This window comes from Chiloscyllium plagiosum, chromosome 10 (assembly GCF_004010195.1).
Source record: "Chiloscyllium plagiosum isolate BGI_BamShark_2017 chromosome 10, ASM401019v2, whole genome shotgun sequence".
In the NCBI taxonomy this organism is placed as follows: domain Eukaryota; kingdom Metazoa; phylum Chordata; class Chondrichthyes; order Orectolobiformes; family Hemiscylliidae; genus Chiloscyllium; species Chiloscyllium plagiosum.
In genome coordinates, this window is record NC_057719.1 from 50,282,414 (window position 1) to 50,305,886 (window position 23,473).

General features: G+C 40.7%; 1 protein-coding gene across 5 annotated transcripts in view; it reads left to right on the top strand.

The window, feature by feature from the left end:
• The window catches only part of arid4a (AT rich interactive domain 4A (RBP1-like)), a 156,384-nt gene that overhangs the window by 29,793 nt on the left and 103,118 nt on the right, over positions 1–23,473 (top strand). For all 5 annotated transcript variants that reach the window (XM_043697753.1, XM_043697756.1, XM_043697757.1 and 2 more), the window contains 2 exons: positions 3,879–3,989; positions 4,118–4,183. In XM_043697753.1, the coding sequence (XP_043553688.1) occupies positions 3,879–3,989; positions 4,118–4,183 (177 nt within the window). The remainder of the gene's footprint in view (positions 1–3,878; positions 3,990–4,117; positions 4,184–23,473) is intronic.

The following is a 23,473-nucleotide window of genomic DNA, read 5'->3' on the forward strand; positions in this document are numbered from 1 at the left end:
TTTGATGTGGCCCTCCAGCAAATGATTTTCAGAGCTTCACCTCATTGTCTGACAATTTTTACCACGAGAGTGACTTCCTCTGGTCATAGTTGAATTTTCCTGCAATTTCGAAATTTTCTGGCGGTGAATTTACACACAGCGCCCATGAATTTTGAGAACTGAGTGCTGATAGTTTTGGTGGACTTAGCACAGTCCATTTCATTCGTTGATGTCTTTACAAGATAAATTCTCAGAGGCTGATGTTTTTCCCATCTGGAGGGTTTATGATTGTAGTGTTGGGATAGAGAGTTGGCCATTTCAAATTTGAGCTGAGGAATAAATATTGTCTGAACTGGTTGTAAACCTTTGGAATTGTTTACCCTTGAAGGTTGTGGTAATTGGATGTTTAGAGCTGGAAATGTGTTGCTGGAAAAGCGCAGCAGGTCAGGCAGCATCCAGGGAACAGGAGAATCGACGTTTCGGGCATAAGCCCTTCTAATTGGATGTTTAGACATTGAGGAAATTGAGCGAAATGAGGGTGTTGCAGGAATGTGAAGTTCTGAATGATGGCTTCGTCTTCTGTTTTGAAAAGCCATTACAGCCAGACTACTAAGACCCCTCTGAATCCTAGTAGCACACAAACCCACAAACACACTCAAACAAAAACTAACAAACTTAAAAGACCCAGTACAACCCATGGACAAAACCAATGTCATCTACAAAATTCCATGCAAGGACTGCCACAAACACTACGTAGGACAAACAGGGAGAAAGTTAGCCACCAGGATACATGAACACCAGCTAGCCACAAAAAGACACGACCCTCTCTCTCCCTCGTAGCCCTACACACGGATTTAAAAAAACACCATTTCGACTGGGACAACACATCTATCCTGGGACAGGCTAAGCAAAGACATGCCAGAGAATTCCTAGAGGCCTGGCACTCCAACCACAACGCCATAAACAAACACACAGATTGTGATGCCATCTATCAACCCCTCAGAAAATGAACAGGAAATGATATCGCCACAAACCCCAGAAACCCCATCCAGGACAAACATATAAATAGAAAGCAGGAGACAACAGCTTCGCTTCACTTGGAGGTCGCCACTGATGATGTTACCTAGCCAGGTAATGAAACGACTGGATATCAAACCTACAGCACAGCGAGCAAACCTACACCCTAAACCTCAAACTGAGCTACAAACCTTGCAATTACTAGTAATGTTGCTTGTCTTCATGTATAGTGGTTTTCACCAAAAAACATTAATTCTATTGTGTCTCGAATAGGAACCTTGTAAGTGTAGGATGAAAAATACGATCAGTTTGTTTCTGCATTCTGAGATGAAGTATTTTATTTCCATATTACACCAAATTGTGCTGAATTTGAGTGTCTTTTGAACTTAACAGTTTAATTGGGATTGATATGGGGTTTTTTCAAGATCCTAACTAAATTCAACTTCACAACCTGGTTACAAAGCATTTATTTAATGCTGTACTGTAGTTTTAAATATTCTTAAATTTTGTTTAAAACGTACATTTAGGCTGTGTGCAATCTAGAGTGCATCACATAGTCAACATTTGATGGTTGCCATTGTTATCTTAGTCATGAGATATGTTGCTGTGTAACACCTATCAGTGATGTATTCCGTAAAATGTGTGAAAAAGAGACCCTTCGAGTTTCACTATCTGTTTCTCAAGGGTCGAAGATGACAGATTATTTGTATTGTATGATTTAGTCACGTGCAGGCTGGATATAATTTGCTGTCTATTATAAATAAGAATTTGCATTAATGTAGAATGAAGTTCATAAGAAAAGGAATATTGCAGTACCTGAGCTAGCTTTTTTCCTGAACATAAAAGCAACAAATTTATCAAAAACTTCTAAACGATCATTGTATACATTATGCTGCCCTGTAAATTGTTTGCAGTTCTGTTGCATGTAAGAGACACTAAAAATGGCACTCGAGCAGTCGTGAACTCCAAAGGCTTGAAAATGGAGTATTTTAGGATATTGCTTGTGAGATTAGTATTTGATGACAAAGCTGTGGAGCAGGAGTGCTAAACTATATTGTCAGTAGTGTACTGTTTTGCTTGCCTCAAAATATGATTTCAATTTTAATGTTCACAAATCACTGACTAGGATTGCATCTTTGACATGAAAGTTTAAAAACACATGATACTAAACGTTCTGGTCAGTTACTTGATCATTTGACATCTTATAAAAGTTTGTTTCTAACCAGTTACAGATCTGCAACAATACAATTCCAAAGTGGTTATAGCATTAATACTTGGAGAAGATATGATTACCTTATGATGTGAGTTAATTCTCTGGATCATAACTCAAGTGTAGGAGAGTAAGTAGTGGATGCAGTACCCACTCTTCCCTCTTTATCTTGTTCTCTCCTGAAAGGATGGTTGGTCAAGCTCCCTGTAATTCATCAGCTCCGTATACCTTGCATGATAAATCATTAGATGTTTACAGTGGTTCACTGAATACCCCTCTTGCTTCTGAGCCAGAAAATTGCAGGTCCACATTCCTGCTCTCGAATCTCAGTGCAAAATTCAATATTGATACTCACTACATGGGGGTTGTTGCATTGTTTGAGGGGCCACATTTTGCAGAAGACTTTAAAGCATACCACCTGTTTATCTGCTATTGGTGGACATAAGACATTCAACAGCACTATTTCGAAGAAGAATGGTGCGTGTCTTTGGTACCTAGATTAATGTCTAAATCTTGATGAGAGCTAGCAATAAATATAATATGAGCACGAGGCATTGCTCTTATTGGAGCTTTCTACATACAAATTGGTTGCCACGTTTCCTACATTGCACAACTTAGTACCGTTCAAAAGTATTTCATTGCCTGGAAAATGTTTTTGAGACATTTATTTACCATCAAAGGCATGATAACATTCAACTGGTCCTCCTCTTTTATGAATCTGGCTATAAGTGTCAGCCTGTGATTTATGCTTTTGATTGCTTCTGTGAAACTGTTACTGCATGAAGGTAGATTGAGCCAGATTTAGTTTAAACATTTAGGACATTGTGCTTTTTTTTTTGTAGACTGGAGATGGTTAAACTGGTTACCTAACATGGTGTGCCTGAGTGCCAAAAGATCTCTTTTGTTTGACTGCTATCTAATAGTACTGTGCTAATAAAACCACGGAAATCTTGTTTGGATGATAGAATACTGCCTATTTGTTGGTTATTCAGCTGGTATACGGGTGTTAGAGGATAAAGGCATGAATATACACGCTCGCTTAAAATGTCCTTACACTAGACTTCCAGTAACAGATTTTGTCTGTCAGAGGGCATTTCAAATTCTGTTTTCACTCTTGAATTAAAGGATGATGTAGAGGTGCTGGTGTTGGACTGGGGTGGACTAAGTTAAAAATCACACAACACCAGGTTATTGTCCAACAGGTTTAGTTGGAAGTATAATTAAAGGATGGCTAAGTCATTTTATTTTTCTGCAATTACAGCAGGAAATGCTGGTTTCTTAATTTCATCTTCCAGTTCTTCAAGCTTGGGCAATACTGAAAACAATTATTAAGCATCCTTCACTTTTATCTCTTCTTTTAGTTATGTCAAAACAAAGACCAGACTAGGACCTTTTTATGGCTTAGTTCCACATCTATCAATTTATTGCTCTGTGGATTTGGGTGGAAACCACTATTTCAGAGCCAGTAATATTTAGCAGACTTGGCAACATTTGATGAAGAGAGAAACAAATTTAATGTTTTAACTTGAGTATGAATTTTTGCCTTTGTTCTGAAGTTCCATTTTAGGCCAATTTTGGATTTTCCATGTAAGACTTCGTTCGAACTCTTTTGAATTGATTTTTAATTCTTGATTGTTTTCTAACTTTGATATATTATTTTTCTGATTTACAGGCAGCTGATGAGCCTGCCTATCTCACAGTGGGAACGGATGTTAGTGCCAAGTACCGTGGTGCCTTCTGCGAGGCAAAAATTAAGACCGTGAAGCGATTGGTAAAGGTCAAGGTATGTTGTTTGCTGTTCACCAGAAATCTATAACTTTATTCAGTTATGTTTGGCTTTTAGTTCTACTATGATGCCTCATTGAATTTTCAGAATGTCTAAGCCTGTTTTATAATTTTTATATTGCCTAGGTGATCTTTAAGCATGACAGTTCTACACATGTTGTCCAGGATGACCAAGTAAAAGGCCCATTAAGGGTATGTATGACTTTATTTGTTGACATTCTGCCCGAATTGATCTAACCTGAAATTTTGTAGTTGTGCAGCCAATAAAGACTGTTTTTTTGCACTTTTATAATATTAGGCACCTCTTTCATGATTTCACTCCTATTGCTATTGAAATCCTCCTGAAACCTTTTCAGTGCATCCAAATGAAATCCTTGCCCATCTACCAAGATTTCCCTATAATAAAAAAAACTCTCAAAATTACATGTTCTGTTACTTCTATTGAGTTCTACTGGCCTATCAACCCCATACTTCATGATCTCAACTTGATCTCCAGTTCTCTGTGTTAGGTTGTATTTATAGTCCTAATGAATTACGAGTTGTTGAATACGTCTTCAGTGCAGAATGTTTGGGACTTGGGTACTTCTGGATTTTGGAATTTTCTGGATTATTAAATAACCTTGGAATGCCTAACTACAAATGTATGAACTCAATATTAGTAAATACCTGAGACATAAAACAGAGCAAAACTAGTGTTAAGACATGGTAGTGTGGGTGGGAAGATTGGTAGTGATTGGGTGGGATGAATCCAGCAAGAGAGGCAAGTTTGAGATTATTTGAGTTTGTTTGGATGAGAATGAGTTGCAGATTGAGTAGCCCACTGAGTATAGGATCAGGGTGCACAATGCCGTAAAAATGTATGGGCATCTAGAATGGAATGTAATGGTAGATTGTAATGGTGCTGTTTCCTGCAGCACAAAGCCTGAATTTAGACAGCTGTGTTGTCTGCTTGGTTCAGGGCTTTTGGACAAAATCTCTGGATTATTACCCAAGTCATGTATAAATTGTCATTCAGCATATCATCTTAAAGAGATAAATGTGTGACTCAGAGACTAGTATGGGAGAAATGGGTTCTGGCTCATGGGCAGTGGCACCGTTACTGGGCAAAGTGAACTGAAGGGACAACCTCCACCTGGAACAGGGCGGGTGCTCTTGCAAGCTGCATAACTGAGGAAGTACAGAGGACTTAAAACCAAATTAATGAAGACCAGGAATCAAGATGGAAAGATGTAGCAAATCAAAGAGCAGAGTCAAGGCCAAAGAGAAAAGTACTAATCTGGGAAATGATGAACAGACCACAACAGGAAGGGATAGAGAGTACAAATCTAACAGTTAGCTAATAGGTAAGACTGGAAGTTAGAAAAATAATGAAAGTATGCAACTGAATGCTCTGTATCTGAATCATTAGAGTCAAAGAGATGTATAGCAGGGAATAGACCCTTTAATTCAACTCATCCGTGCCGACCAGATATCCTAAATTAATTTAGTTCTATTTGCCAGCACTTGGCCCATATCCCTATTCGTGTACCCATCCAAGTGTCTTTTAAATGTAGGAATTGGACCAGCCTCCACCACATCCTCTGGCAGCTCATTCCATACATACACCACCCTATGTGTGAAAACTTTGCCCCAGAGGTCCTTTTTAACTCTTTCCCCTGTCACTATAAATGAGTTCTGGACTCCCCCCAACCCAGGAAAAATACCTTGTCTATTTACCCTATCCATGCCCCTCATGATTTTATAACCTTCTATTAGGTCACCTCTCAGCCTCCGATGCTCCCAGGAAAACAACCCCACCTATTCAGCCTCTCCCAATAGTTCAAATCCTCCAACGTTGGCAACATTCTTATAAATTTTTTCTGAACCCTATCAAGTTTCACAACATCCTTCCTATAGGAGGGAGACCAGAATTGCATGCAATATTCCAGAACTGGCCTAACCAGTGTCCTGTACAGCCGTAACATGACTGCCCAACCTCTATACTCAATGCTCTGATCAATAAAAGATAGCGTACTAAACACCTTTTGCGCTATTGTATTTACCTGCAACTCCACTTTGCAGAAACTATGAACCTGAACCTGCACTCCAAGGTCTCTTTGTTCAGCAACACCCCCCAGGACCTTACATCCTGAGGCAACCTTCTTTGCGGTCCACTACACCAATTTTGGTGTTATCAAACTTACTAACTGTACCTCCTATGTTCACATCCAAATCATTTATATAAATGATGAAAAGTAGTGGACCCAACATCAGTCCTTGTGACACACTGAAGGTCACAGCCTCCAGTTTGAGAAGCAAACCTTCACCACCATCCCCTGTCTTCTACCTTTGAGCCAGTTCTTTATCCAATGGCTTGTCCTCCCTGTTTTCTATGTGATCTAACCTTGCTAACCAGTCTACCACGAGGAACTTTGTTGAACGCCTTACTGAAGTTCATATGTACACCAGTCTGTCCTCATCAATCCTCTTTGTTACTACCTCACAAAATTCAAATCAAGTTAGCGAGACATGATTTCCATGCACAAAGCCATGTTGACTATCCCTAACCAGTCCTTGCCTCTCCAAATACATGTAAATCCTATCCTTCAGGATTCCTTCCAACAACTTGCTCACCACCGATATCAGGCTCACCGGTCTATACTTCCCTGCTTTTCCTTACCACCTTTCTGAAGTAGTGGCACCACATTGGCTAACCTCCAGTCTTCCGGCACCTTACCTGTGACTATCAATGATTCAAATATCTCAGCAAGAGGCCCAGCAATCACTTCCCTAGCTTCCCACAGAGTTCTAGGGTACACCTGACCTACCATCTTTGTGCATTTTAAGACACCCAGCACCACCACCTTTCTAATATGGACATTTTTCAAGATGTATCATCTGTTTCCCCATATTCTGTATCTTCTATGTTCTCCTTCACAGTAAACACTGATGCAAAATACTCGTTTAGTATCTTCCCCCATCTCCTCCGGTTCCACACATAGGCTGCCTTGCTGATCTTTGAGGTGTCCTATTCGCTCCTTCGTCCCTGTTGTCCTTTATGTTTTTATAAAATCCCTTTTTGGATTCTCCTTAACCCTATTGGCCAAAACTATCTCATGTCCCTTTTTGTCCTCCTGATTGCTCTCTTAAGTACACTTGTACTGCCTTTATACTCTAAGGATTCACTCGATCTCTGCTGTCTATACCTGACATATACTTCCTTCTTTATCTTAACCAAAACCTCAATTTCTCTAGTCATCCAGCATTTCCTAGATCTACTAGCCTTGCCTTTCACCCTAACAGGAACTTACTGTCTCTGGACTCTTGTCTCATTTTTGAAGACTTTCCATTTGCCAGCTGTTCCTTTATCTGCGAACATCCACACCCAATCAACTTTTGAAAGTTCTTGCCTCATACCATCAAAATTGGCCTTCCTCCAAATTAGAACTTCAACTTTTAGATCTGGTCTATGCTTTTCCATCACTATTTTAAAACTAATAGAATTATGATCGCTGGCCCCAAAGTGCTCCCCCACTGACACCTCAGTCACCTGCTCTGCCTTTCCCAAGAGTAGGTCAAATTTTGCACCATCCACAGACTGAATCAGAAAATGTTTTTGTACACACTTAACAAATTCTTCTCCATCTAAACCTTTAACACTGTCTATGTTTGGAAAGTTAAAATTCCCTACCATTACCACCCTGTTATTCCTACAGATAACTGAGATCTCCTTACAAATTTGTTTCTCAATTTCCCTCTGACTATTAGGGGATCTACAAAACAATCCCAATAAGGTGGTCATCTCTTTTTTTTATTTCTCAGTTCCACCCAAATAACTTCCCTGGATGTATTTCCAGGAATATCGTCCCTAAGTACAGCTGTACTGTTATCCCTTATCAAAAACTTCACTCCCCCTTCTCTCGTGCCCCCTTTCTATCCATTTATTTTCTGAAACATTCAGCTGCTGGTCCTGTCCATCCCTGAGCTATGTCTCTGTAATTGCAATGATGTTCCAGTCCCATGTTCCTAACTATGCCCCGAGTTCATCTGCCTTTCCTGTTAGGCCTCTTGCATTGAAATAAATGCAGTTTAATTTACCTCGTTCTCTGCTTTGTTCCTGACTGTTTGACTTGATTCTTTTCAGAACCATACCAGTCTCAGACTGATCTCTTTCCTCACTATCTCCCTGGGTTCCAGCCTCCCAAGCAGCACTGGCAAATCTCCCTGCCAGTATGTTAGACCCTTTCCAATTCTGGTGCAATCCATCCTCCTTGTACAGGTCATCCCAGAAGAGATTCCAATGATCCAAAAATGTGAGCCCTTCTCCCATGCACCAGCTCCTCAGCCACACATTCATTTGCTGTATCCTTCTATTCCCACTGGCTTGTAGCGCTGGAAGTAATCCAAATATTACTACCTGTTTGAAATTCCTGCCTAACTTCCTAAATTCTTCCTTCAGAATCTCATCCTTTTCCCTTCCTGTGTTGTTAGTTCCAATGTGTACAACAACCTCCTGCTTGTGCCACTCCTCTTTGAGAATATTCTGCACTGTGTTCAAGATATCCTTGATCCTGACACCAGCAAGGCAACACAACATTCTGATTTCTCGCTGTTGGCCACAGAAACGTCTGTCTTTGCCTCTGACTAGAGAGTCCCTTATCACAGTTGATCGCTTGGAACCTGATGTATCCCTCATTACATTACAGTTAGTCTTGGTACCAGAAACTTGGCTGTTCATGCTAAATTCCTCTGTTGGTCCATTACCCTCTACATTTTTCAAAACAGTATATTGATTGAAATGGGGATAGCCAAACGACACTCCTGCACTACCTGCCTCCTTCTCCTACCTTTCCTGGCAGTAACCCATCTACCTGATTGTATCTGCAGTTTTTCTCCCTTTGTACAACTGCCATCCATCACTTCACCGAGCTTCTGTAAATTCCTCATTGCCTCTAACTGCAGCTCCAACTGATCCATGCAATCTGATAGGATTCGCAGTCTAGATTAGAGTGGTGCTGGAAAAGCACAGCAGGTCAGGCAGCATCTGAGGAGCAGGAAAATTGACGTTTTGGGCAAAAGCCCTTCTTCAGGAATGATGAAGGGCTTTTGCTCGAAACGTCAATTTTCCTGCTCGTCGGATGCTGCCTGACCTGTACTTTTCCAGCACCACTCTAATCTAGGCTGCACGGATCAGTTGGAGCGGCAGTTACAGGCAATGAAGAATTTACAGAAGCTCGGTGACGTGATGGATGGCGAATCCTAATCTCTCGCATCTGCAGTCCTCACGTTTTTGCCTGATAGGATCGCAACCAAGCATATTTGCTGCAGACATAGTCATCAGTAACATGGACATTCTCCTTAATCTCCCACATCTGACTGGAAGGAACAATCACTCTACTAAAGGCCATCTTTGCACCTTCAGAGTCTACAGAAAATAGCACTGTCTTGTTGCTTTGAAAAATATTATCTAGGCTAACTGTGTTTTATATTCTAAAATTTTAATCGAGGTAGATGTCAGTAAAACATGTAACCACAAAAAACCACTCCACTCATTACTGTAGAAGTACAGCAAGGTTACATGTTAAAAATTATGCACTTATCTGTTCCTGTGCTGTGAGCTCCTCCACACTGGTCCCTCCAAGGTCAGCTGTGAATTTCGCTGTTTGTTAATTTTTCTTAGACCCACTCTGATGTCCAGAAAATATCTAGCAAAGGCATTTGCTGCTGTGTCAGGCAGCAGTGCAGATTTCTTTCTTTCTCTCTCTCTCTCTCTCTCTGACCATGTAGTCTTTGCATTTGCTTCCTTCTTCCTTTTTAAGGTGCCGTTATTTTGATCTTTTTTTCCCCAAAGTTTCAAAACAATACAACAGCATATAAAACAGTAACTACTGCTCCTGGAATTCGAGGAAATCACCCACAGCACCTAAAATACCTCAAAAAAGGAGCAGCTCTTACAACCACAATTTTTCCTGTCCTCCATCAATAAGATAATGGCTGATTCAACGCTCCTGAAGTGATATTGATGCAAATTCAGGAATATGAATACCTCAGAAATGCTTTCTTAGAGAAATATTTCCTGAGACCAAGGTACCTCAATTCAAATATATTTCATCATTCCAGTACATTTCCTTCGCTGTTGAGAAGTTTCTGTAAGTCCAATTCACTTTAGCCTGCCTCATGGTAACATTCGCTCCCACCCTGCCCCTCAATTGCTGAGTCAGCTTATCTTTCCCTTGACCATGCATTTTCCCTTCAGTCATTCAGGCAGTATGATCTTTTTAAAAAAAAATTAGGAAGAAAAGAGTTAAAAGTGTTCAAAAAATAAGTCTGGAGAATTACCAATTGAAAAGTGAACTAATTGCAGATGAAGTGCAGAGAGTCTTTACATCAATCTTCACTATAGAGGACACCAGTAGCAATAAGGGAAGTGCTCTTGAATAAATGACTAGAGCTGACAAGTGCCTTAGCCTTAATGGATTTCATCAAAGATTCTTAAATGAAGTAGCTTTGAAATAGTTTTGTATTGGTTTTATTTTCCGCACTCACCCTCAATTCAGAAAAGTCTGGGCTAGATTGGAAGGCAGCAACTGTAGTTCCTTTATTTGAAAAGGGAGGGCGACAGAAAGCAGGAGACTACAGATGAGCTACCCGAGCATAGTTCACACAGAGTCTTGGAAGCTATTGCTAAAGAGGTTATGATAGCATGGTACTGAGATGAGTTCAAGAAAATCGAGCAGAGTCAACATAGTTTTGTGAAGTGACGATCATTTTTTATGAACCTGTTACAATTCTTGGAAGAAGTAAATTTGCAGATGACACCAAAATTGGAGGGTAGTGGACAGCGAAGAATGTTACCTTAGATTACAATGGGATCTTGATCAGATGAGCCAATGGGCTGAGGAATGGCGGATGGAGTTCCATTTAGATAAATGTGAGGTGCTGCATTTTGGGAAAGCAAATCTTAGCAGGACTTATACACTTAATGGTAAGGTCCTGGGAGTATTGCGGAAAAAGAGAGACCTTGGAGTGCAGGTGCATAGTTCCTTGAAAGTCAAGTTGTAGGTAGAGAGGATAATGATGAAGGCATTTGGTATGCTTTCCTTTATTGGCCAGAGTATTGAGTACACAAGTTAGGAGGTCATGTTGCAGTTGTACAGGACATTGGTTAGGCTACTTTTGAAATTTTGTGTGCAGTTCTTGTCTGCTTTCTATCGGAAGGATGTTGTGAAACTGAAACGGTTCAGAAACGATTTACAAGGATGTTGCCAGGGTTGGAGGATTTGAGCTACAGGGAAAGGTTGAATAGGCTGGGGCTGTTTTCCCTGGAGGCTGAGAAGTGACCTTATGGAGGGTTGTAAAATCATGAGGGGCATGGATAAGATAAATAGACAAGGTCTTTTCCCTGGGGTGGGGGAGTCCAGAACTAGAGGGCATAGGTTTAGGGTGAGAGGGGAAAGACATAAAAGGCAACCTTTTTACACAGAGCATGGTACCTGTATGGAATGAGCTACCAGAGGAAGTGGTGAAGGCTAGTACATTTGCAACATCTGGTGGGATATGGGCTGGGTGCTGGCAAGTGAAACTAGATTGGGTTGGGATATCTGGTTGGCGTGGACGTGTTGGCCCTAAGGGTCTGTTTCCATGCTGTACGTCTCTATGATCCTGTAAGTGGGTAAATGGAGGACACTATTCTTGAGATTAAAGGGTGTGGAGTATAAGTGGGAATGGGATAGTGCATAGGATGATCAGCCATGATTATATTTGAATGGAGAAGCAGGTTTGAAGGGCCAGATGGCCTGCCCCTGTTCCTATTCTCTATATTTCTCACACTTCTCTGAACACCCTTAAGTATTGATGAGCAAAACTGTTTGCATTACTCCAGATGTGTTCTCATCAGTGCCCTGTACAACCAAAGCATGACCTCCCTACTTGTATATTCAATTTCTGTTTGAATAAATTGGAACATTCTACTAGGTTTCCTAATTACTTGCTGTACCTACATACTAGCCTTTCGTGATGCATGCAAAAGGAGTCCCAGATGTCTCTGCTCTCATTGTTCTAAAATCTTTTAGAACTTTTAAAAAATTATTAAAATATTGTTACCAAGATGAAATTTCACATTTACCAGCGTATTAACTGTTTGCCAGATCTTTGCCCATTCACTTAAGACCTCTTTCTTTTTGTAGCCTCATTATATCCTCTCACAACTTAAGTTCCTGGCTACCTTTGTGTCGTCAGAAAATTTAGCAACCATACCTTCCAATCCTTCATCCAAGTCATTCAGATAAACTGGAAACATTGATCCACGAGGCATGTCAAACAGAAACTGAAATGAACTAACTAAATAAATATTATAACGACAAGACCAAGTCAGAGGCTTGAAATCCTGCAGAATGTAACTCACTTCCTCAATCCCCAAAGCCTGTCCACCATCCACAAGGTTCATATCAGGATGGAATACTCCTTATTTGCCTGGTTGAGTGCACCTTGAACAACATTCACAAAGTTGGACACCATCCAGGACAAAGCAACAGGCTTGAATGCTACCACATTCACAGTCGCTTCTCCCATCCTGATATACAGCGGCAAACTGTGTCTACCATCGACAAGAAGCAACACAAAAATTCACTAAAATTTCTTGGGCAACACCACACTAACCCAAGGTGAAGGACAAGGGCAGCAAACACATGGAAATAACACTGCCTCTACAAGTCACACGATCCGCAAAATATATTCCCAATCCTTCACTGTTGCTGGGTCAAAATCCTGGAACTCCCTCTTTAACAGCAATATGTGTACTAATGGGTTTATGTATACTAATGGAATGCAGTCAATTCTGATATAACGTGATAGTTTCCATTCTTGTGTGATCTCATATGAAACAAAATTGCCCAAAAGCCATGCCGTTTAAACAAATGGGGCCGGAATCGCATTACAGACAGTACAGGGAAGGAAAGTTCACATTCCACAAATGACTATCTAAATTCTTCAATCACGTTAAAGCTAATTCATGTTGAAGAAATGCGCATTATAGCAGAACTAAACTGTAAGTGGTATAAACTCACCAGCACCTTAAAAGGCAACTAATGATGAGTAATAAATTCTGGCTTAGTCTATGAAGCCCAAGTGCTCTGAATGAATTTTTAAGTGGTTACATCAGACCAACATGAAAAAGACCCATTTATGCCTACACTTTGCTTCCTGTTAGCTTGTCAATATTTTACCTGTGCCAAAAGACGACTACTACATGATGAGTTTCAATTTTCCCTGCAATAACCGGTGATGTTGAATTTGTCAACTGGAATCTAGTTACAGTACATCCACCAGTTCACCTTTGACAACAGCACATACTTAGAGTCATACAGATGTACAGCACGGAAACAGACCTTTCAGTCCACCTCATCCGTGCCAACCAGGTATCCCAACACAATCTAGCCCCATCTGCCAGCACCCGGCCCATATCCCTCCAAACCCTTCCTGTTCATATACCCATCCAGGTGTCTTTTAAATGTTGTAATTGTACCAACCTGCACCACTTCTGGCAGCCTATTCTGCACATGCACCACCCTCTGTGTGAAAAGGCTGTCCCTTAGGTCCCTTTTATATCTTTCTCCTCTCACCCTAAACCTATGCCATCTAGTTCTGGACACCCCTACTCCAGGGAAAAGACTTTGCCTGTGTACCCTATCCATGCCCCTCATGATTTTATAAACTTCTATAAGTTCACCCCCTCAGCCTCCGATGCTCCAGAGAAAACAGCCCCAGCCTATTCAACCTCTCCCTCGAGCTCAAATACTCCAATCCTGGCAACATCCTTGAATTTTGTTTTTTGAACCCTTTCAAGTTTCACAACATCTTTCTGATAGGAAGGAGACCAGAACTGTGTACAATATTCCAAAAGTGGCCTAACCAATGTCCTGTACAGCAGCAACATGACCTTCCAACTCCTGTGCTAAGTACTCTGACCAATAAAGGAAAGCATACCAAACACCACCTTCACTATCATATCTACCTGTGACTCTACCTTCAAGGAGCTGTGAACCTGCCCTCTGAGGTCTCTTTGTTCAGCAACACTGCCTAGGTCCTTATCTTTAAGTGTAGAAGTCTTGCTAAGATTTGCTTTCCCAAAATGCAGCACCTCGCATTTATCTAAATTAAAGTCCATCTGCCACTCCGCAACCCATTGGTAAGGGGTAACCCTCTTCGATGTCCACTCCACTTCCAATTTTGGTGTCATCTGCAAACTTACTAACTGTATCTCTTATGCTCATATCCAAATCATTTATATAAATGATGAAAAGTAGTGGACCCCGCACCAATCCTTGTGGCATTCCATTGGTCACAGGACTGAAGTCTAAAAAGCAACCTTCCATCACCACCCTATGTCTGCTACCTTTGAGCCAGTTCTGTATCCAAATAGCTAGTTCTCCCTGTATTCCATGAGATCTAAACTTGCTAAACAGTCTCTAATGGGGAACCTTGACAAATGCCTTCCTGAGGTCCATATAGATCACATCTACCACTCTGCCCTCATTAATCCTCTTTTAATTCTTCAAAAAACTCATTCAAGTTTGTGAGACACGATTTCCCACACACAAAGCCATATTGACTATTCCTCATCAGTCCTTGCCTTTCCAAATACATGTGCATCCTGTCCCTCAGGATTCCCTTCAACAAATTGCCCACCATTGACAACTGGCTCACCGGTCGAAAGTTCCCTGGTTTGTCCTTACCACCTTTCTTAAATAGTGACACCATGTTAGCCAACCTCCAGTCTTCCAGCACCTTACTTGTGACTATCGATACAAGTATCTCAGCAAGTGGCCCAACAATCAGTTCCCTAGCTTCCCACAGAGTTCTCGGGTACACCTGATCAGGTCCTGGGAATTTATCCACTTTTATGTGTTTCAAGACATCCAGCACTTCCTCCTCTGTAACATGGACATTTTTCAAGATTTCACATCTATTTCCCTATATTCTGTGTCTTCAGTGTCCTTCTCTGCAGTAAACTGATGCAAAATAGTCTCTCCCCGTCTCCTGTGGACACAAAGGCCACCTTGCTAATCTTTTGAGGGGCCCTCTTCTCTCCTGAGTTACCCTTTGGTCCTTAATATATTTGTAAAAACACTTAGGATTCTTCTTAAGCTTATTTGCCAAACCCCTCATGTCCCCTTTTTGCCTTCCTCCTTAAGTATTTCCTCCTTAAGTATGCTCCTTCTGTCTTTATACTCTTCTAAGAATTCACTCAATCTATCCTTTATCTCCCTGACATATGTTTTTCTTAACCAAACCTTCAACTTTCTCTCATCATCCAGCATTCCTACACCACCTAGCCTTTCCTTTCACCTTAACAGGAATATACTGTCTCTGGACTCTCGTTATCTCATTTCTGAAGACTTCCCATTTTCTAACATCTAGCACACATCGCCGTGGAACCCCATTCACACCCTGTCAATCACAAAAGTTAATACTTTGGTAATTCTGTTTTCTGCCAACCAACTAATTTTCATTGTTACCATGAACACCGAGTTTGGACAAGAAACTTTTACGTAACACCCTATCAAATACCTTCTGGAAATTCATATAAAGTATATCTATCTGTTCCCCTTTCTTCACTGCACGTGATACTCCTTCAAAAAGCTCCAATAAACTGGTTCAATAAGATTTCTTCTTCACAAAGGAAGTTGAGTTTTCCTGACTGACTTGAGTTTTCTAAGTGCCCATTTTCACGCCTTCCCCTGACCGTCCTCACACTAGCCTATTCCCCTCCATTGCTGTTTCCTATTTCCCTCCATTTCTGGACTGGTGGAGTTGTGTTTAGTACTTTCTATTCTGATGGAACCTTTCCAGAATGTAACATTTTGGAAAAATAGAATAATGTATCTACTACTTCATTAGCTACCTCTTTCCCTGGGTTTTGTAATTTTGCTAAGTTTCTTTCTCCCTTTCACCTTCTGATTTATAGCTATTACTAAAATGTTCTTGTGTTCTCAAAACAGAGACAAAGAAAAATATTTGTTTATTTCTTTACTGCCATACTGCCATACAGCCCACTGACGTAAACTATGGGATAATCGGGTGGTCTGATGACAAGTTGGCAGCCGACACTAAGATTGGTGGAGAAGTGGATGGTGAAGGGCTGTCAGCAAATGAAGCAGAATATAGAGATTTTGGAGAGTTGGGCAGAGAACTGGCAGATGGAGTTCATTCCGGGCAAATGTGAGATGATGCAGTTTGGAAGATCCAATTCAAGAGTGAACCACATGGTAAATGGAAAAGCCCTTGGGAAAAGCATTGCTGTACAGAGAGAACTGGGTGTTCAGGTGAATTGTACCCTGAAGGTGGCAACGCAGGTTAATAGTGTTCAAGAAGGCATGCCTTCCTTCATTGAATGGGGTATTGAGTACAAGAGTTAGCAGGTCATGTTGCAGCTGTATAGGACTTTGGTTCGGCCACATTTGAAATACTGCATACTCTTCTGGTCACCACATTACCAAAAGGATGTGGATGCTTTGGAGAGAGTGTAGAAGAGGTTCACCAGGATGTTGCCTGGTATGGAGGGCATTAAAGATGAAGAGAGGTTGAGTTGATTAGGATTAATTTCATTAGAAAGATGCGGGTTGAGAGAGGACTTGATTGAGTTCTACAAAATCATGAGAGTTATCGAAAAGGTGGATAGCAAGAACGTTTTTCCCCCAGAGTGAGGGATTCAATTACTTGGTGTCACAAGTTCAAGGTGAGGGGGGAAAGTTTAAGGGAAATATGCGTGGAAAGTTTTTTACACAGAGGGTGGTGGGTGCCTGTGCCGTGTTGCCAGCGGAGGTGGTAGAAGTAAATACTATAGCGTCATTTTAAAAGTATTTAGACAGGTACACGAATGGGCCGGGAGCAGAGGGATACAGATCCTTGGAAAATAGGCGACAGGTTTATAGAGAGGTTCTGGATTGGTGCAGGCTTAGAGGGCCGAAGGACCAGTTCCCCTGCTATAATTTTCTTTGTTGTTTTGTTCTTTCATATGTGTAAACATTATTCATTGTAATTTTAGTTTTTGTGTTTTGAATGAGTAACCAGTGGGTTTTCTGTGTGTCTTTTAAGCATTTTGGAGCCAAAGTGATTTCTTTTGAAACAGTGTTTTGGCTTGCTTTTTTTAAACCTACAGGAAAAAGCTGGAGAGGAAAACCTTTGGGGTTCACTTTTCTTTTTACCTTGAATGGAGATGTATTATGAATTCCTTGGAATAAGGTGGCCCTTTAGACATGTGCTCCTGAAAAGGGAATGATATATAGTGGATGAAGTTACCTCGGAGTAAGGAGTTAGTTCACGTCTCAGTCCCAAAAATGTTGAGATAAAACCCTGAAGAGATTACATAAAGTTGAGTACATTGAAGCTCAGTTGTATGATCGTTTCATTCTACAGCTATCTGCAGTTCTCGTCGAAACATTGAAATTATCAGTGATTTAAACCTATTAAGATGTGAGATACAGGAGTCTAGTTTGAGTACTGCACAAGTGATGTTTTCGGTTACTGTATCACTGGTGTATTCTGGATACCATGCAAAGTTATTTTGTTTGTTTTCAATTTACACATGTGTATTTGGGGAATAATGGAATTATATTTTTACTGTTTAAAAATCTGAATTCATTTCATAAGTAGATGGTTTGTTCTATTTATTTTAATTTCTTTTGTTGATACACTTATGTGTTATCACTAAAGCAAATCACATGAATATTTATGTGCTTAAGACTAAACAAATCAAATATAATCTACCAAACCAGAACCCTGCCTGGGATCAGATTTGTAACTAATAACTTCAGCTGGAATCATAATACTACTATTAACTCCCCATCTTCAATTTTGAGCATGAGTACTCACTTTAATCACTTTTTCAAAATATTTTTTAAAAATCCCTCTAGAAACTTTTCCTTTACATTTTTACATTTCTAGCTGGCTTTCCTTTATGGTCTAATTTATTTCTCCTGATTAACCTATAGTAATTTCCTGTTCTTTGTGTTCTGACCAATCATCCGACATCTTTTAGGTATGACTTTAAACTAAATGTGCACTTGCGTGTTTGGGCAGATTTAAAACATACTATGACATTTAAAGAAGAGCAGGGACGTCCTCAAAATTTGTTTCAACGTACACAACAAAAAAATTAGCTTTTAATATGTCTTTTGCTGTGGCATATCAGTTGCTACTTTTATTAAAACAGTAATGATACTTCAAAATTAATTGATTGGCTGTGAATTGATTTGTGGCCCCCTGACAGAGCAAGATGTGCTTATAAGTTTTTTAATCTTTCTTTTAATTTGTCAAGAAGTAGTACAAACAAAATGTCCAAAAAGCACATGTTAGTAGACAGGTGTGACGATCTGTTCCAGAGCCATTGTCATAGAGATGTACAGCACGGAAACAGACCCTTCGGTCCAACTTGTCCATGGTGACCAGATATCCCAACCTAATCGAGTCCCATTTGCCAGCACTTGATCCATATCCCTCTAAACCCTTCCTATTCATATACCCATCCAGATGCCTCTTAAATGTTACAATTGTACCAGCCTCCACCACTTCCTCTGGCAGCTCATTCCATACACGTACCACCCTCTATGTGAAAAGGTTGTCCTTTTATATCTTTCCCCTCTCACCCTAAACCTATGCCCTCTAGTTCTGGAGTCCCCCACCCCAGGGAAAAGACTTTGTCTATTTATCCTATCCATGCCCCTCATAATTTTATAAACTTCTGAGGTCACTCCTCAGCCTTCGATGCTCCAGGGAAAGCAGCACCAGCCTATTCAGCCTCTCCCTATAGCTCTGATAGAGCAAATTGATAACACTCCCATCAGAAAGTTGTAAGTTCAAGTTCTGTTCCAGAAAAGTGAGTGCAAACATCAAGGCTATTTCTGCAGTGGAATATTGAGGGAGTGCTGCACTGTTGAAGGTGCTAGTGTTTAGCTAAACAAACATTTCTTTCTCTGTCATGTGAATTTGAACATGGACCAAGAGATATTTTTTAAAGAGATTAGATCAGCAGAGAGAGTATTCTAATTAATATTTATCTCTTACTTACTATCCTTAAAAGCAGGTCATCGGGCCACTAACATATTACCGCACATGGAAATTTGCCACACGCAAGTTGGTTGCTGCTCTTCCTGTATTGAAACAGCGTTCACACGATGGGATGTGCTCAGATCATGGGAAGTGTGAGAGTCAACTTATTGCTGAAATCACTGTGTATAGGAGTTGGAATATCATGTTAAGGTTGTACAGGACGTTGGTGAGGCCGTTTTTGGACTACTGTGTATACTCTGGTTGCCCTGTTATTAGAAAGAGTATTATTACATTGGAGGGGGCTCAGATAAGATTTACCAGGATGTTGCCTGGTCTGGAGGGTTTGAGTTATAAGGGTAGGCTGGGATTTTTTTTATTGGAGTGTAGGAGGTTGAGTGGTTACCTTATAAAGGTTTATAAAATCATGAGGGACGGAGATAATGTGACCAGCAAAGGTCTTTTCCCTAAGATGAGTGAGTTCAAAACTAGGAGGTATATTTTGTAAGGTGAGAGGAGAAAGATTTAAAAGGGACCTGAGGGGCAACTTTCTCACACGCACGCTGGTTTGTATGTGAAATGACTTGCCAGAGGAAGTGGTAGTGCTGTACAGTAAGAACATTTAAATAATTTTTAGGCCAACCACAGGCAAATGTGGTTAGTTTAGTTTGGGAAATTTGGTCGACTTGGATGAGTTGGATTATAATAGAATCCCTACAGTGTGGAAACAGACCATTTGGCCCAACAAATCCACACCGACCTTCCAAAGAGTAACCCACCCAGACCTATTCCTCTACCCTCTTATTCTACATTTCCCCCTGACTAATGGCACCTAACCTACACATCTCTGAACACTATGGCCAATTCACCTAACCTGCACATCTTTGGATTGTGGGAGGAAACTGGAGCACCTGGAGTAAACCCACGCACATACATGGAGAATGTGCAAACTCCACACAGACCGTTGCCTAAGGCTGGAATTAAACCTGGGTCCTTGGCGCTGAGAGGCAGCAACACTAACTACTGAGCCACTGTGTCGCCCATGTTTCTCAAACCCCTTCTTGAAACATTGTGTTCTGGGTTCAATGACCTCCTGTAGTAGAGAATTACATGTGCTCACTACTGAGTGAAGAAATTTCTTCTCATCTCAGTCCAAATTGGTCTACCCTGTACCTTTTAGATTATGATTCCTGGTTCTGGATTCCTTCGTCATCGGGAAATTCCTTCCTGCGTGTACTATTCTTCTTAGAATTTTAGAGATTTCCCTCATGCTTCTAAACTCCAGTGAGTGTAGTAACTGATTCAGTCCCTGTTTATATATCATCCCAGCAGTCAGCCTGGTAAATCTTTACTGCAGTCACTCCATTGCCAGAACATCCATTCTCAGATAAGGAGACTAAAACTGCACACAGTGTTCAAGGTGTGGTCTCACCAATGTCCTATACAGTTGCAGCAAGACATCCTTGCTCCAATGCTCAAATCATTTCACTGTGAAGGCCAAATATCTTTGCATTCTTCACTGCCTGCTGCACCTTCCTGCTTACTTGGAGTGAATGGTATACAAGTATACCAAGCTCTTGCTGTACCTCAATTCCAGTCTGTTTCCATTCATAAACCAATCTGCCTTTTGTATAGAGGCATGGACTATTTTTTAAGTGGGGAGAAAATTCAGAAATCTAAAATGCAAAGGGACTTGGTGCTACTCCAGGTTTCTGTTAAGGGAAAGTTGCAGGTTGAGTTGGTAGTTAGGAAGGCAAATACAGTGTTGTCATCTCGAGAGGGCTAGAATTTAAAAGTAAGGATGTACTTCTGAGGCTTTATAAGCCTCTGGTCAGACCACTTTTAAAGTATTGTGAGCAATTTTGAACCCCAATCCTCAGGAAAGATATATTGCCCAGGAACAGGTCCAGAAGAGGTTCATGGGAATGATCCCAGAAGAGAAAGGCTTAACACATGAAGAAGGTTTGAGGACTTCGGGACGACATTCAATGGTGACATCTCATTAAAACTTAGAGAATACTGAATGGCCTGGACAGAGTAGACATTGGGAAGGTGCTTCCATTGGCAGGAATGACAAGGACCCGAGGGCACAGCCTTTCAACCGGAGAGAAGGAAAAACGTATTTAGCCAGAGAGTAGTGATTCTATGAAATTCCTTGTAACAGAAGGCTGTGGAGGCCAGGTCATTGAGTATATTTGAAACAGATAGGTTCTTGATTGCAAAGGTAATCAAAGGTTATGGGGACAAAGCAGGAAAATGGGGTTGAAAAACCTCAACCATGATTGAATGGTAGAGCAGACTCGCTGGCCTGATGGCCTGATTTCATGCCCCATGTCTTTTGGTCTTATTCTGTTTATGTTACTAATGTGAATAATCTCAGATTTATCTGCATTGTACTTAATCTGTCATGCAGGTAAACTTAATGTCGCTATAGTTCAGAGGGCCTCAGGGCTGTGCTCTCATTAGAGAGACATAGCCAACTGGAGGTGAGTTTAACCTGGTGATCACCACACCTCGGACAAGGGGCAAGGTTGAGAAGACGACAAGACCATCATTGTGACCTCAGACATTATGGGAATTGAACCTGCACTGTCAATATCACTCTGCATCATAAACTCGTCATTCAGACAACTGAGATAATCAACACCCCAGTCTGCTGTAAATTTGCCCACTCACTCAACTTGTCCAAATCACACAAACATAACAACAGGAGGAGATCATTCACCCCTTGAGCCTATTCCGCCATTTAGTCCGATCATGCCTGTTCTCAGGCCTAACTCCATATACTTGCCTTTGTCTCTTATCCCTTAATATCTTTGCTTAACAAAAACTTATCTGTCTCAGGTTTAAAATTAACAACGATGTAGCATCAACTGCCGTTTGTGTATGGAAGTGCTTCCTGACTTTTCTGCTGAAAAGTCTGGTCCTAATTTTTAAATTATGTCCCCAGTTCTCGAATCCCCAATGAGTAGAAATATTTTATCTTGATCTACCCTGTTCTTTCTTATTGATATCTAGGAGATTTTAATCAGATTACTCCATAACCTTCTAAACTTAAAAAATAAAAACCACATTTTTATAATCCCTCTTCACAAGATTGTTCTTGTAAACTGACATTGTACTTCCTCCAAAGTCAGTATGACCTTCCTAAGGTGTGGTGTTCAGCTCTGCCCTCAGTCCTCCAAGTGGGTCCATCCTCCTTACAGTTCACCCTCCCACCCAGCTTTTCATTGCTACAAACTTGGTAAAATAGCATTGAGTTCCCTCATCTAAATCATTACTATCTATTGTGAATACTTGGAGTTCAAGCACAGATCCATGCAGCACCCCCCTATTGATTGGCTGCCATTCAGAAAATGACCTGTTTGTTTTTACTCTTTGTTTCCTGCCTGTCAACCAGTTCTCTGTCTGTATCCCTACATTGTCCCCAATCCCACGTGCCTTAATTTTACATGTCAATCTCTTTTATGTGAGCTCTTAATAAAAGCCTTCTGAAAGTCCGTTTAAATCATATTGATTAGTTCCCTCTGACCAACCCTACTAGTTACATCCTTGAAAAGTTTCAGTAAGTTTTGCCAGACTAATAGCTTGAATGGGCAGGTTCTCTTAAAATGTTTGACAGATAATGTTTATGTCTATGAGTTTAGAAGAATCAAAAGAAGTTTTGATCAAAACCTATCATATTCTGAGAAGTCTTGACAGTGTAGATTCTCTTTCAGAGAATCTTGAATTAGGGGTCTTTTTAAAAATGAGAAGTTGCCTATTTAAAACAAAGATGAGGCAAACCGTTTCCTCAGACAACTCTGAACTTTTAGGTCTCTCTTCCTGAGGTGATGATGAGAGTAGAGCCTTTGCAGTTTTTTGCGAGGTCAAAAGTGAATAGATTCTGGACAACCAAGGGACGGTAATCACTATTTACAACTCCTTCCTATCTTTTACTCTCTTTTATAATACTAGTCTGATAAAACCCCCAATTAAAATTCAACTTTTCAAAAATCAGCCAGACGTCGAATCTTCTTTTTTTCTTCTTAGGGATTTCTGTTTCATAGATTACTGATTGATAAAGGTACCAACCATTAAGAGAGCTATTTTTCCGTCAGTATCTACATGCTAGTTGTGTGGCAGTTCTCCTCCCAACTGTTCAATTTTCCCTGGTCTTATACCCCCCCCCCCGCCCCCCGATTGTGTCATTGGCTTTTAAGATTGCCAGTATATTTTTCTATTCAGACCACTTGCCCTGTCAGGTAGCTTTGCAAGGGACCTGGGTTCGATTCCAGCCTCTGGTGACTACCTGTGTGGAGTTTGCACGTTCTCCTGTGTCTGTGTGGGTTTCCTCCGGGTCCTCCAGTTTCCTCCCACAATCCAAAGATGTACAGGTTAGGTGAATTGGCTGTGCTAAATTGCCCATAGTGTAGATTATTAGTCAGGGTAAATATAGGTTAGGGGAATGTGTCTTGG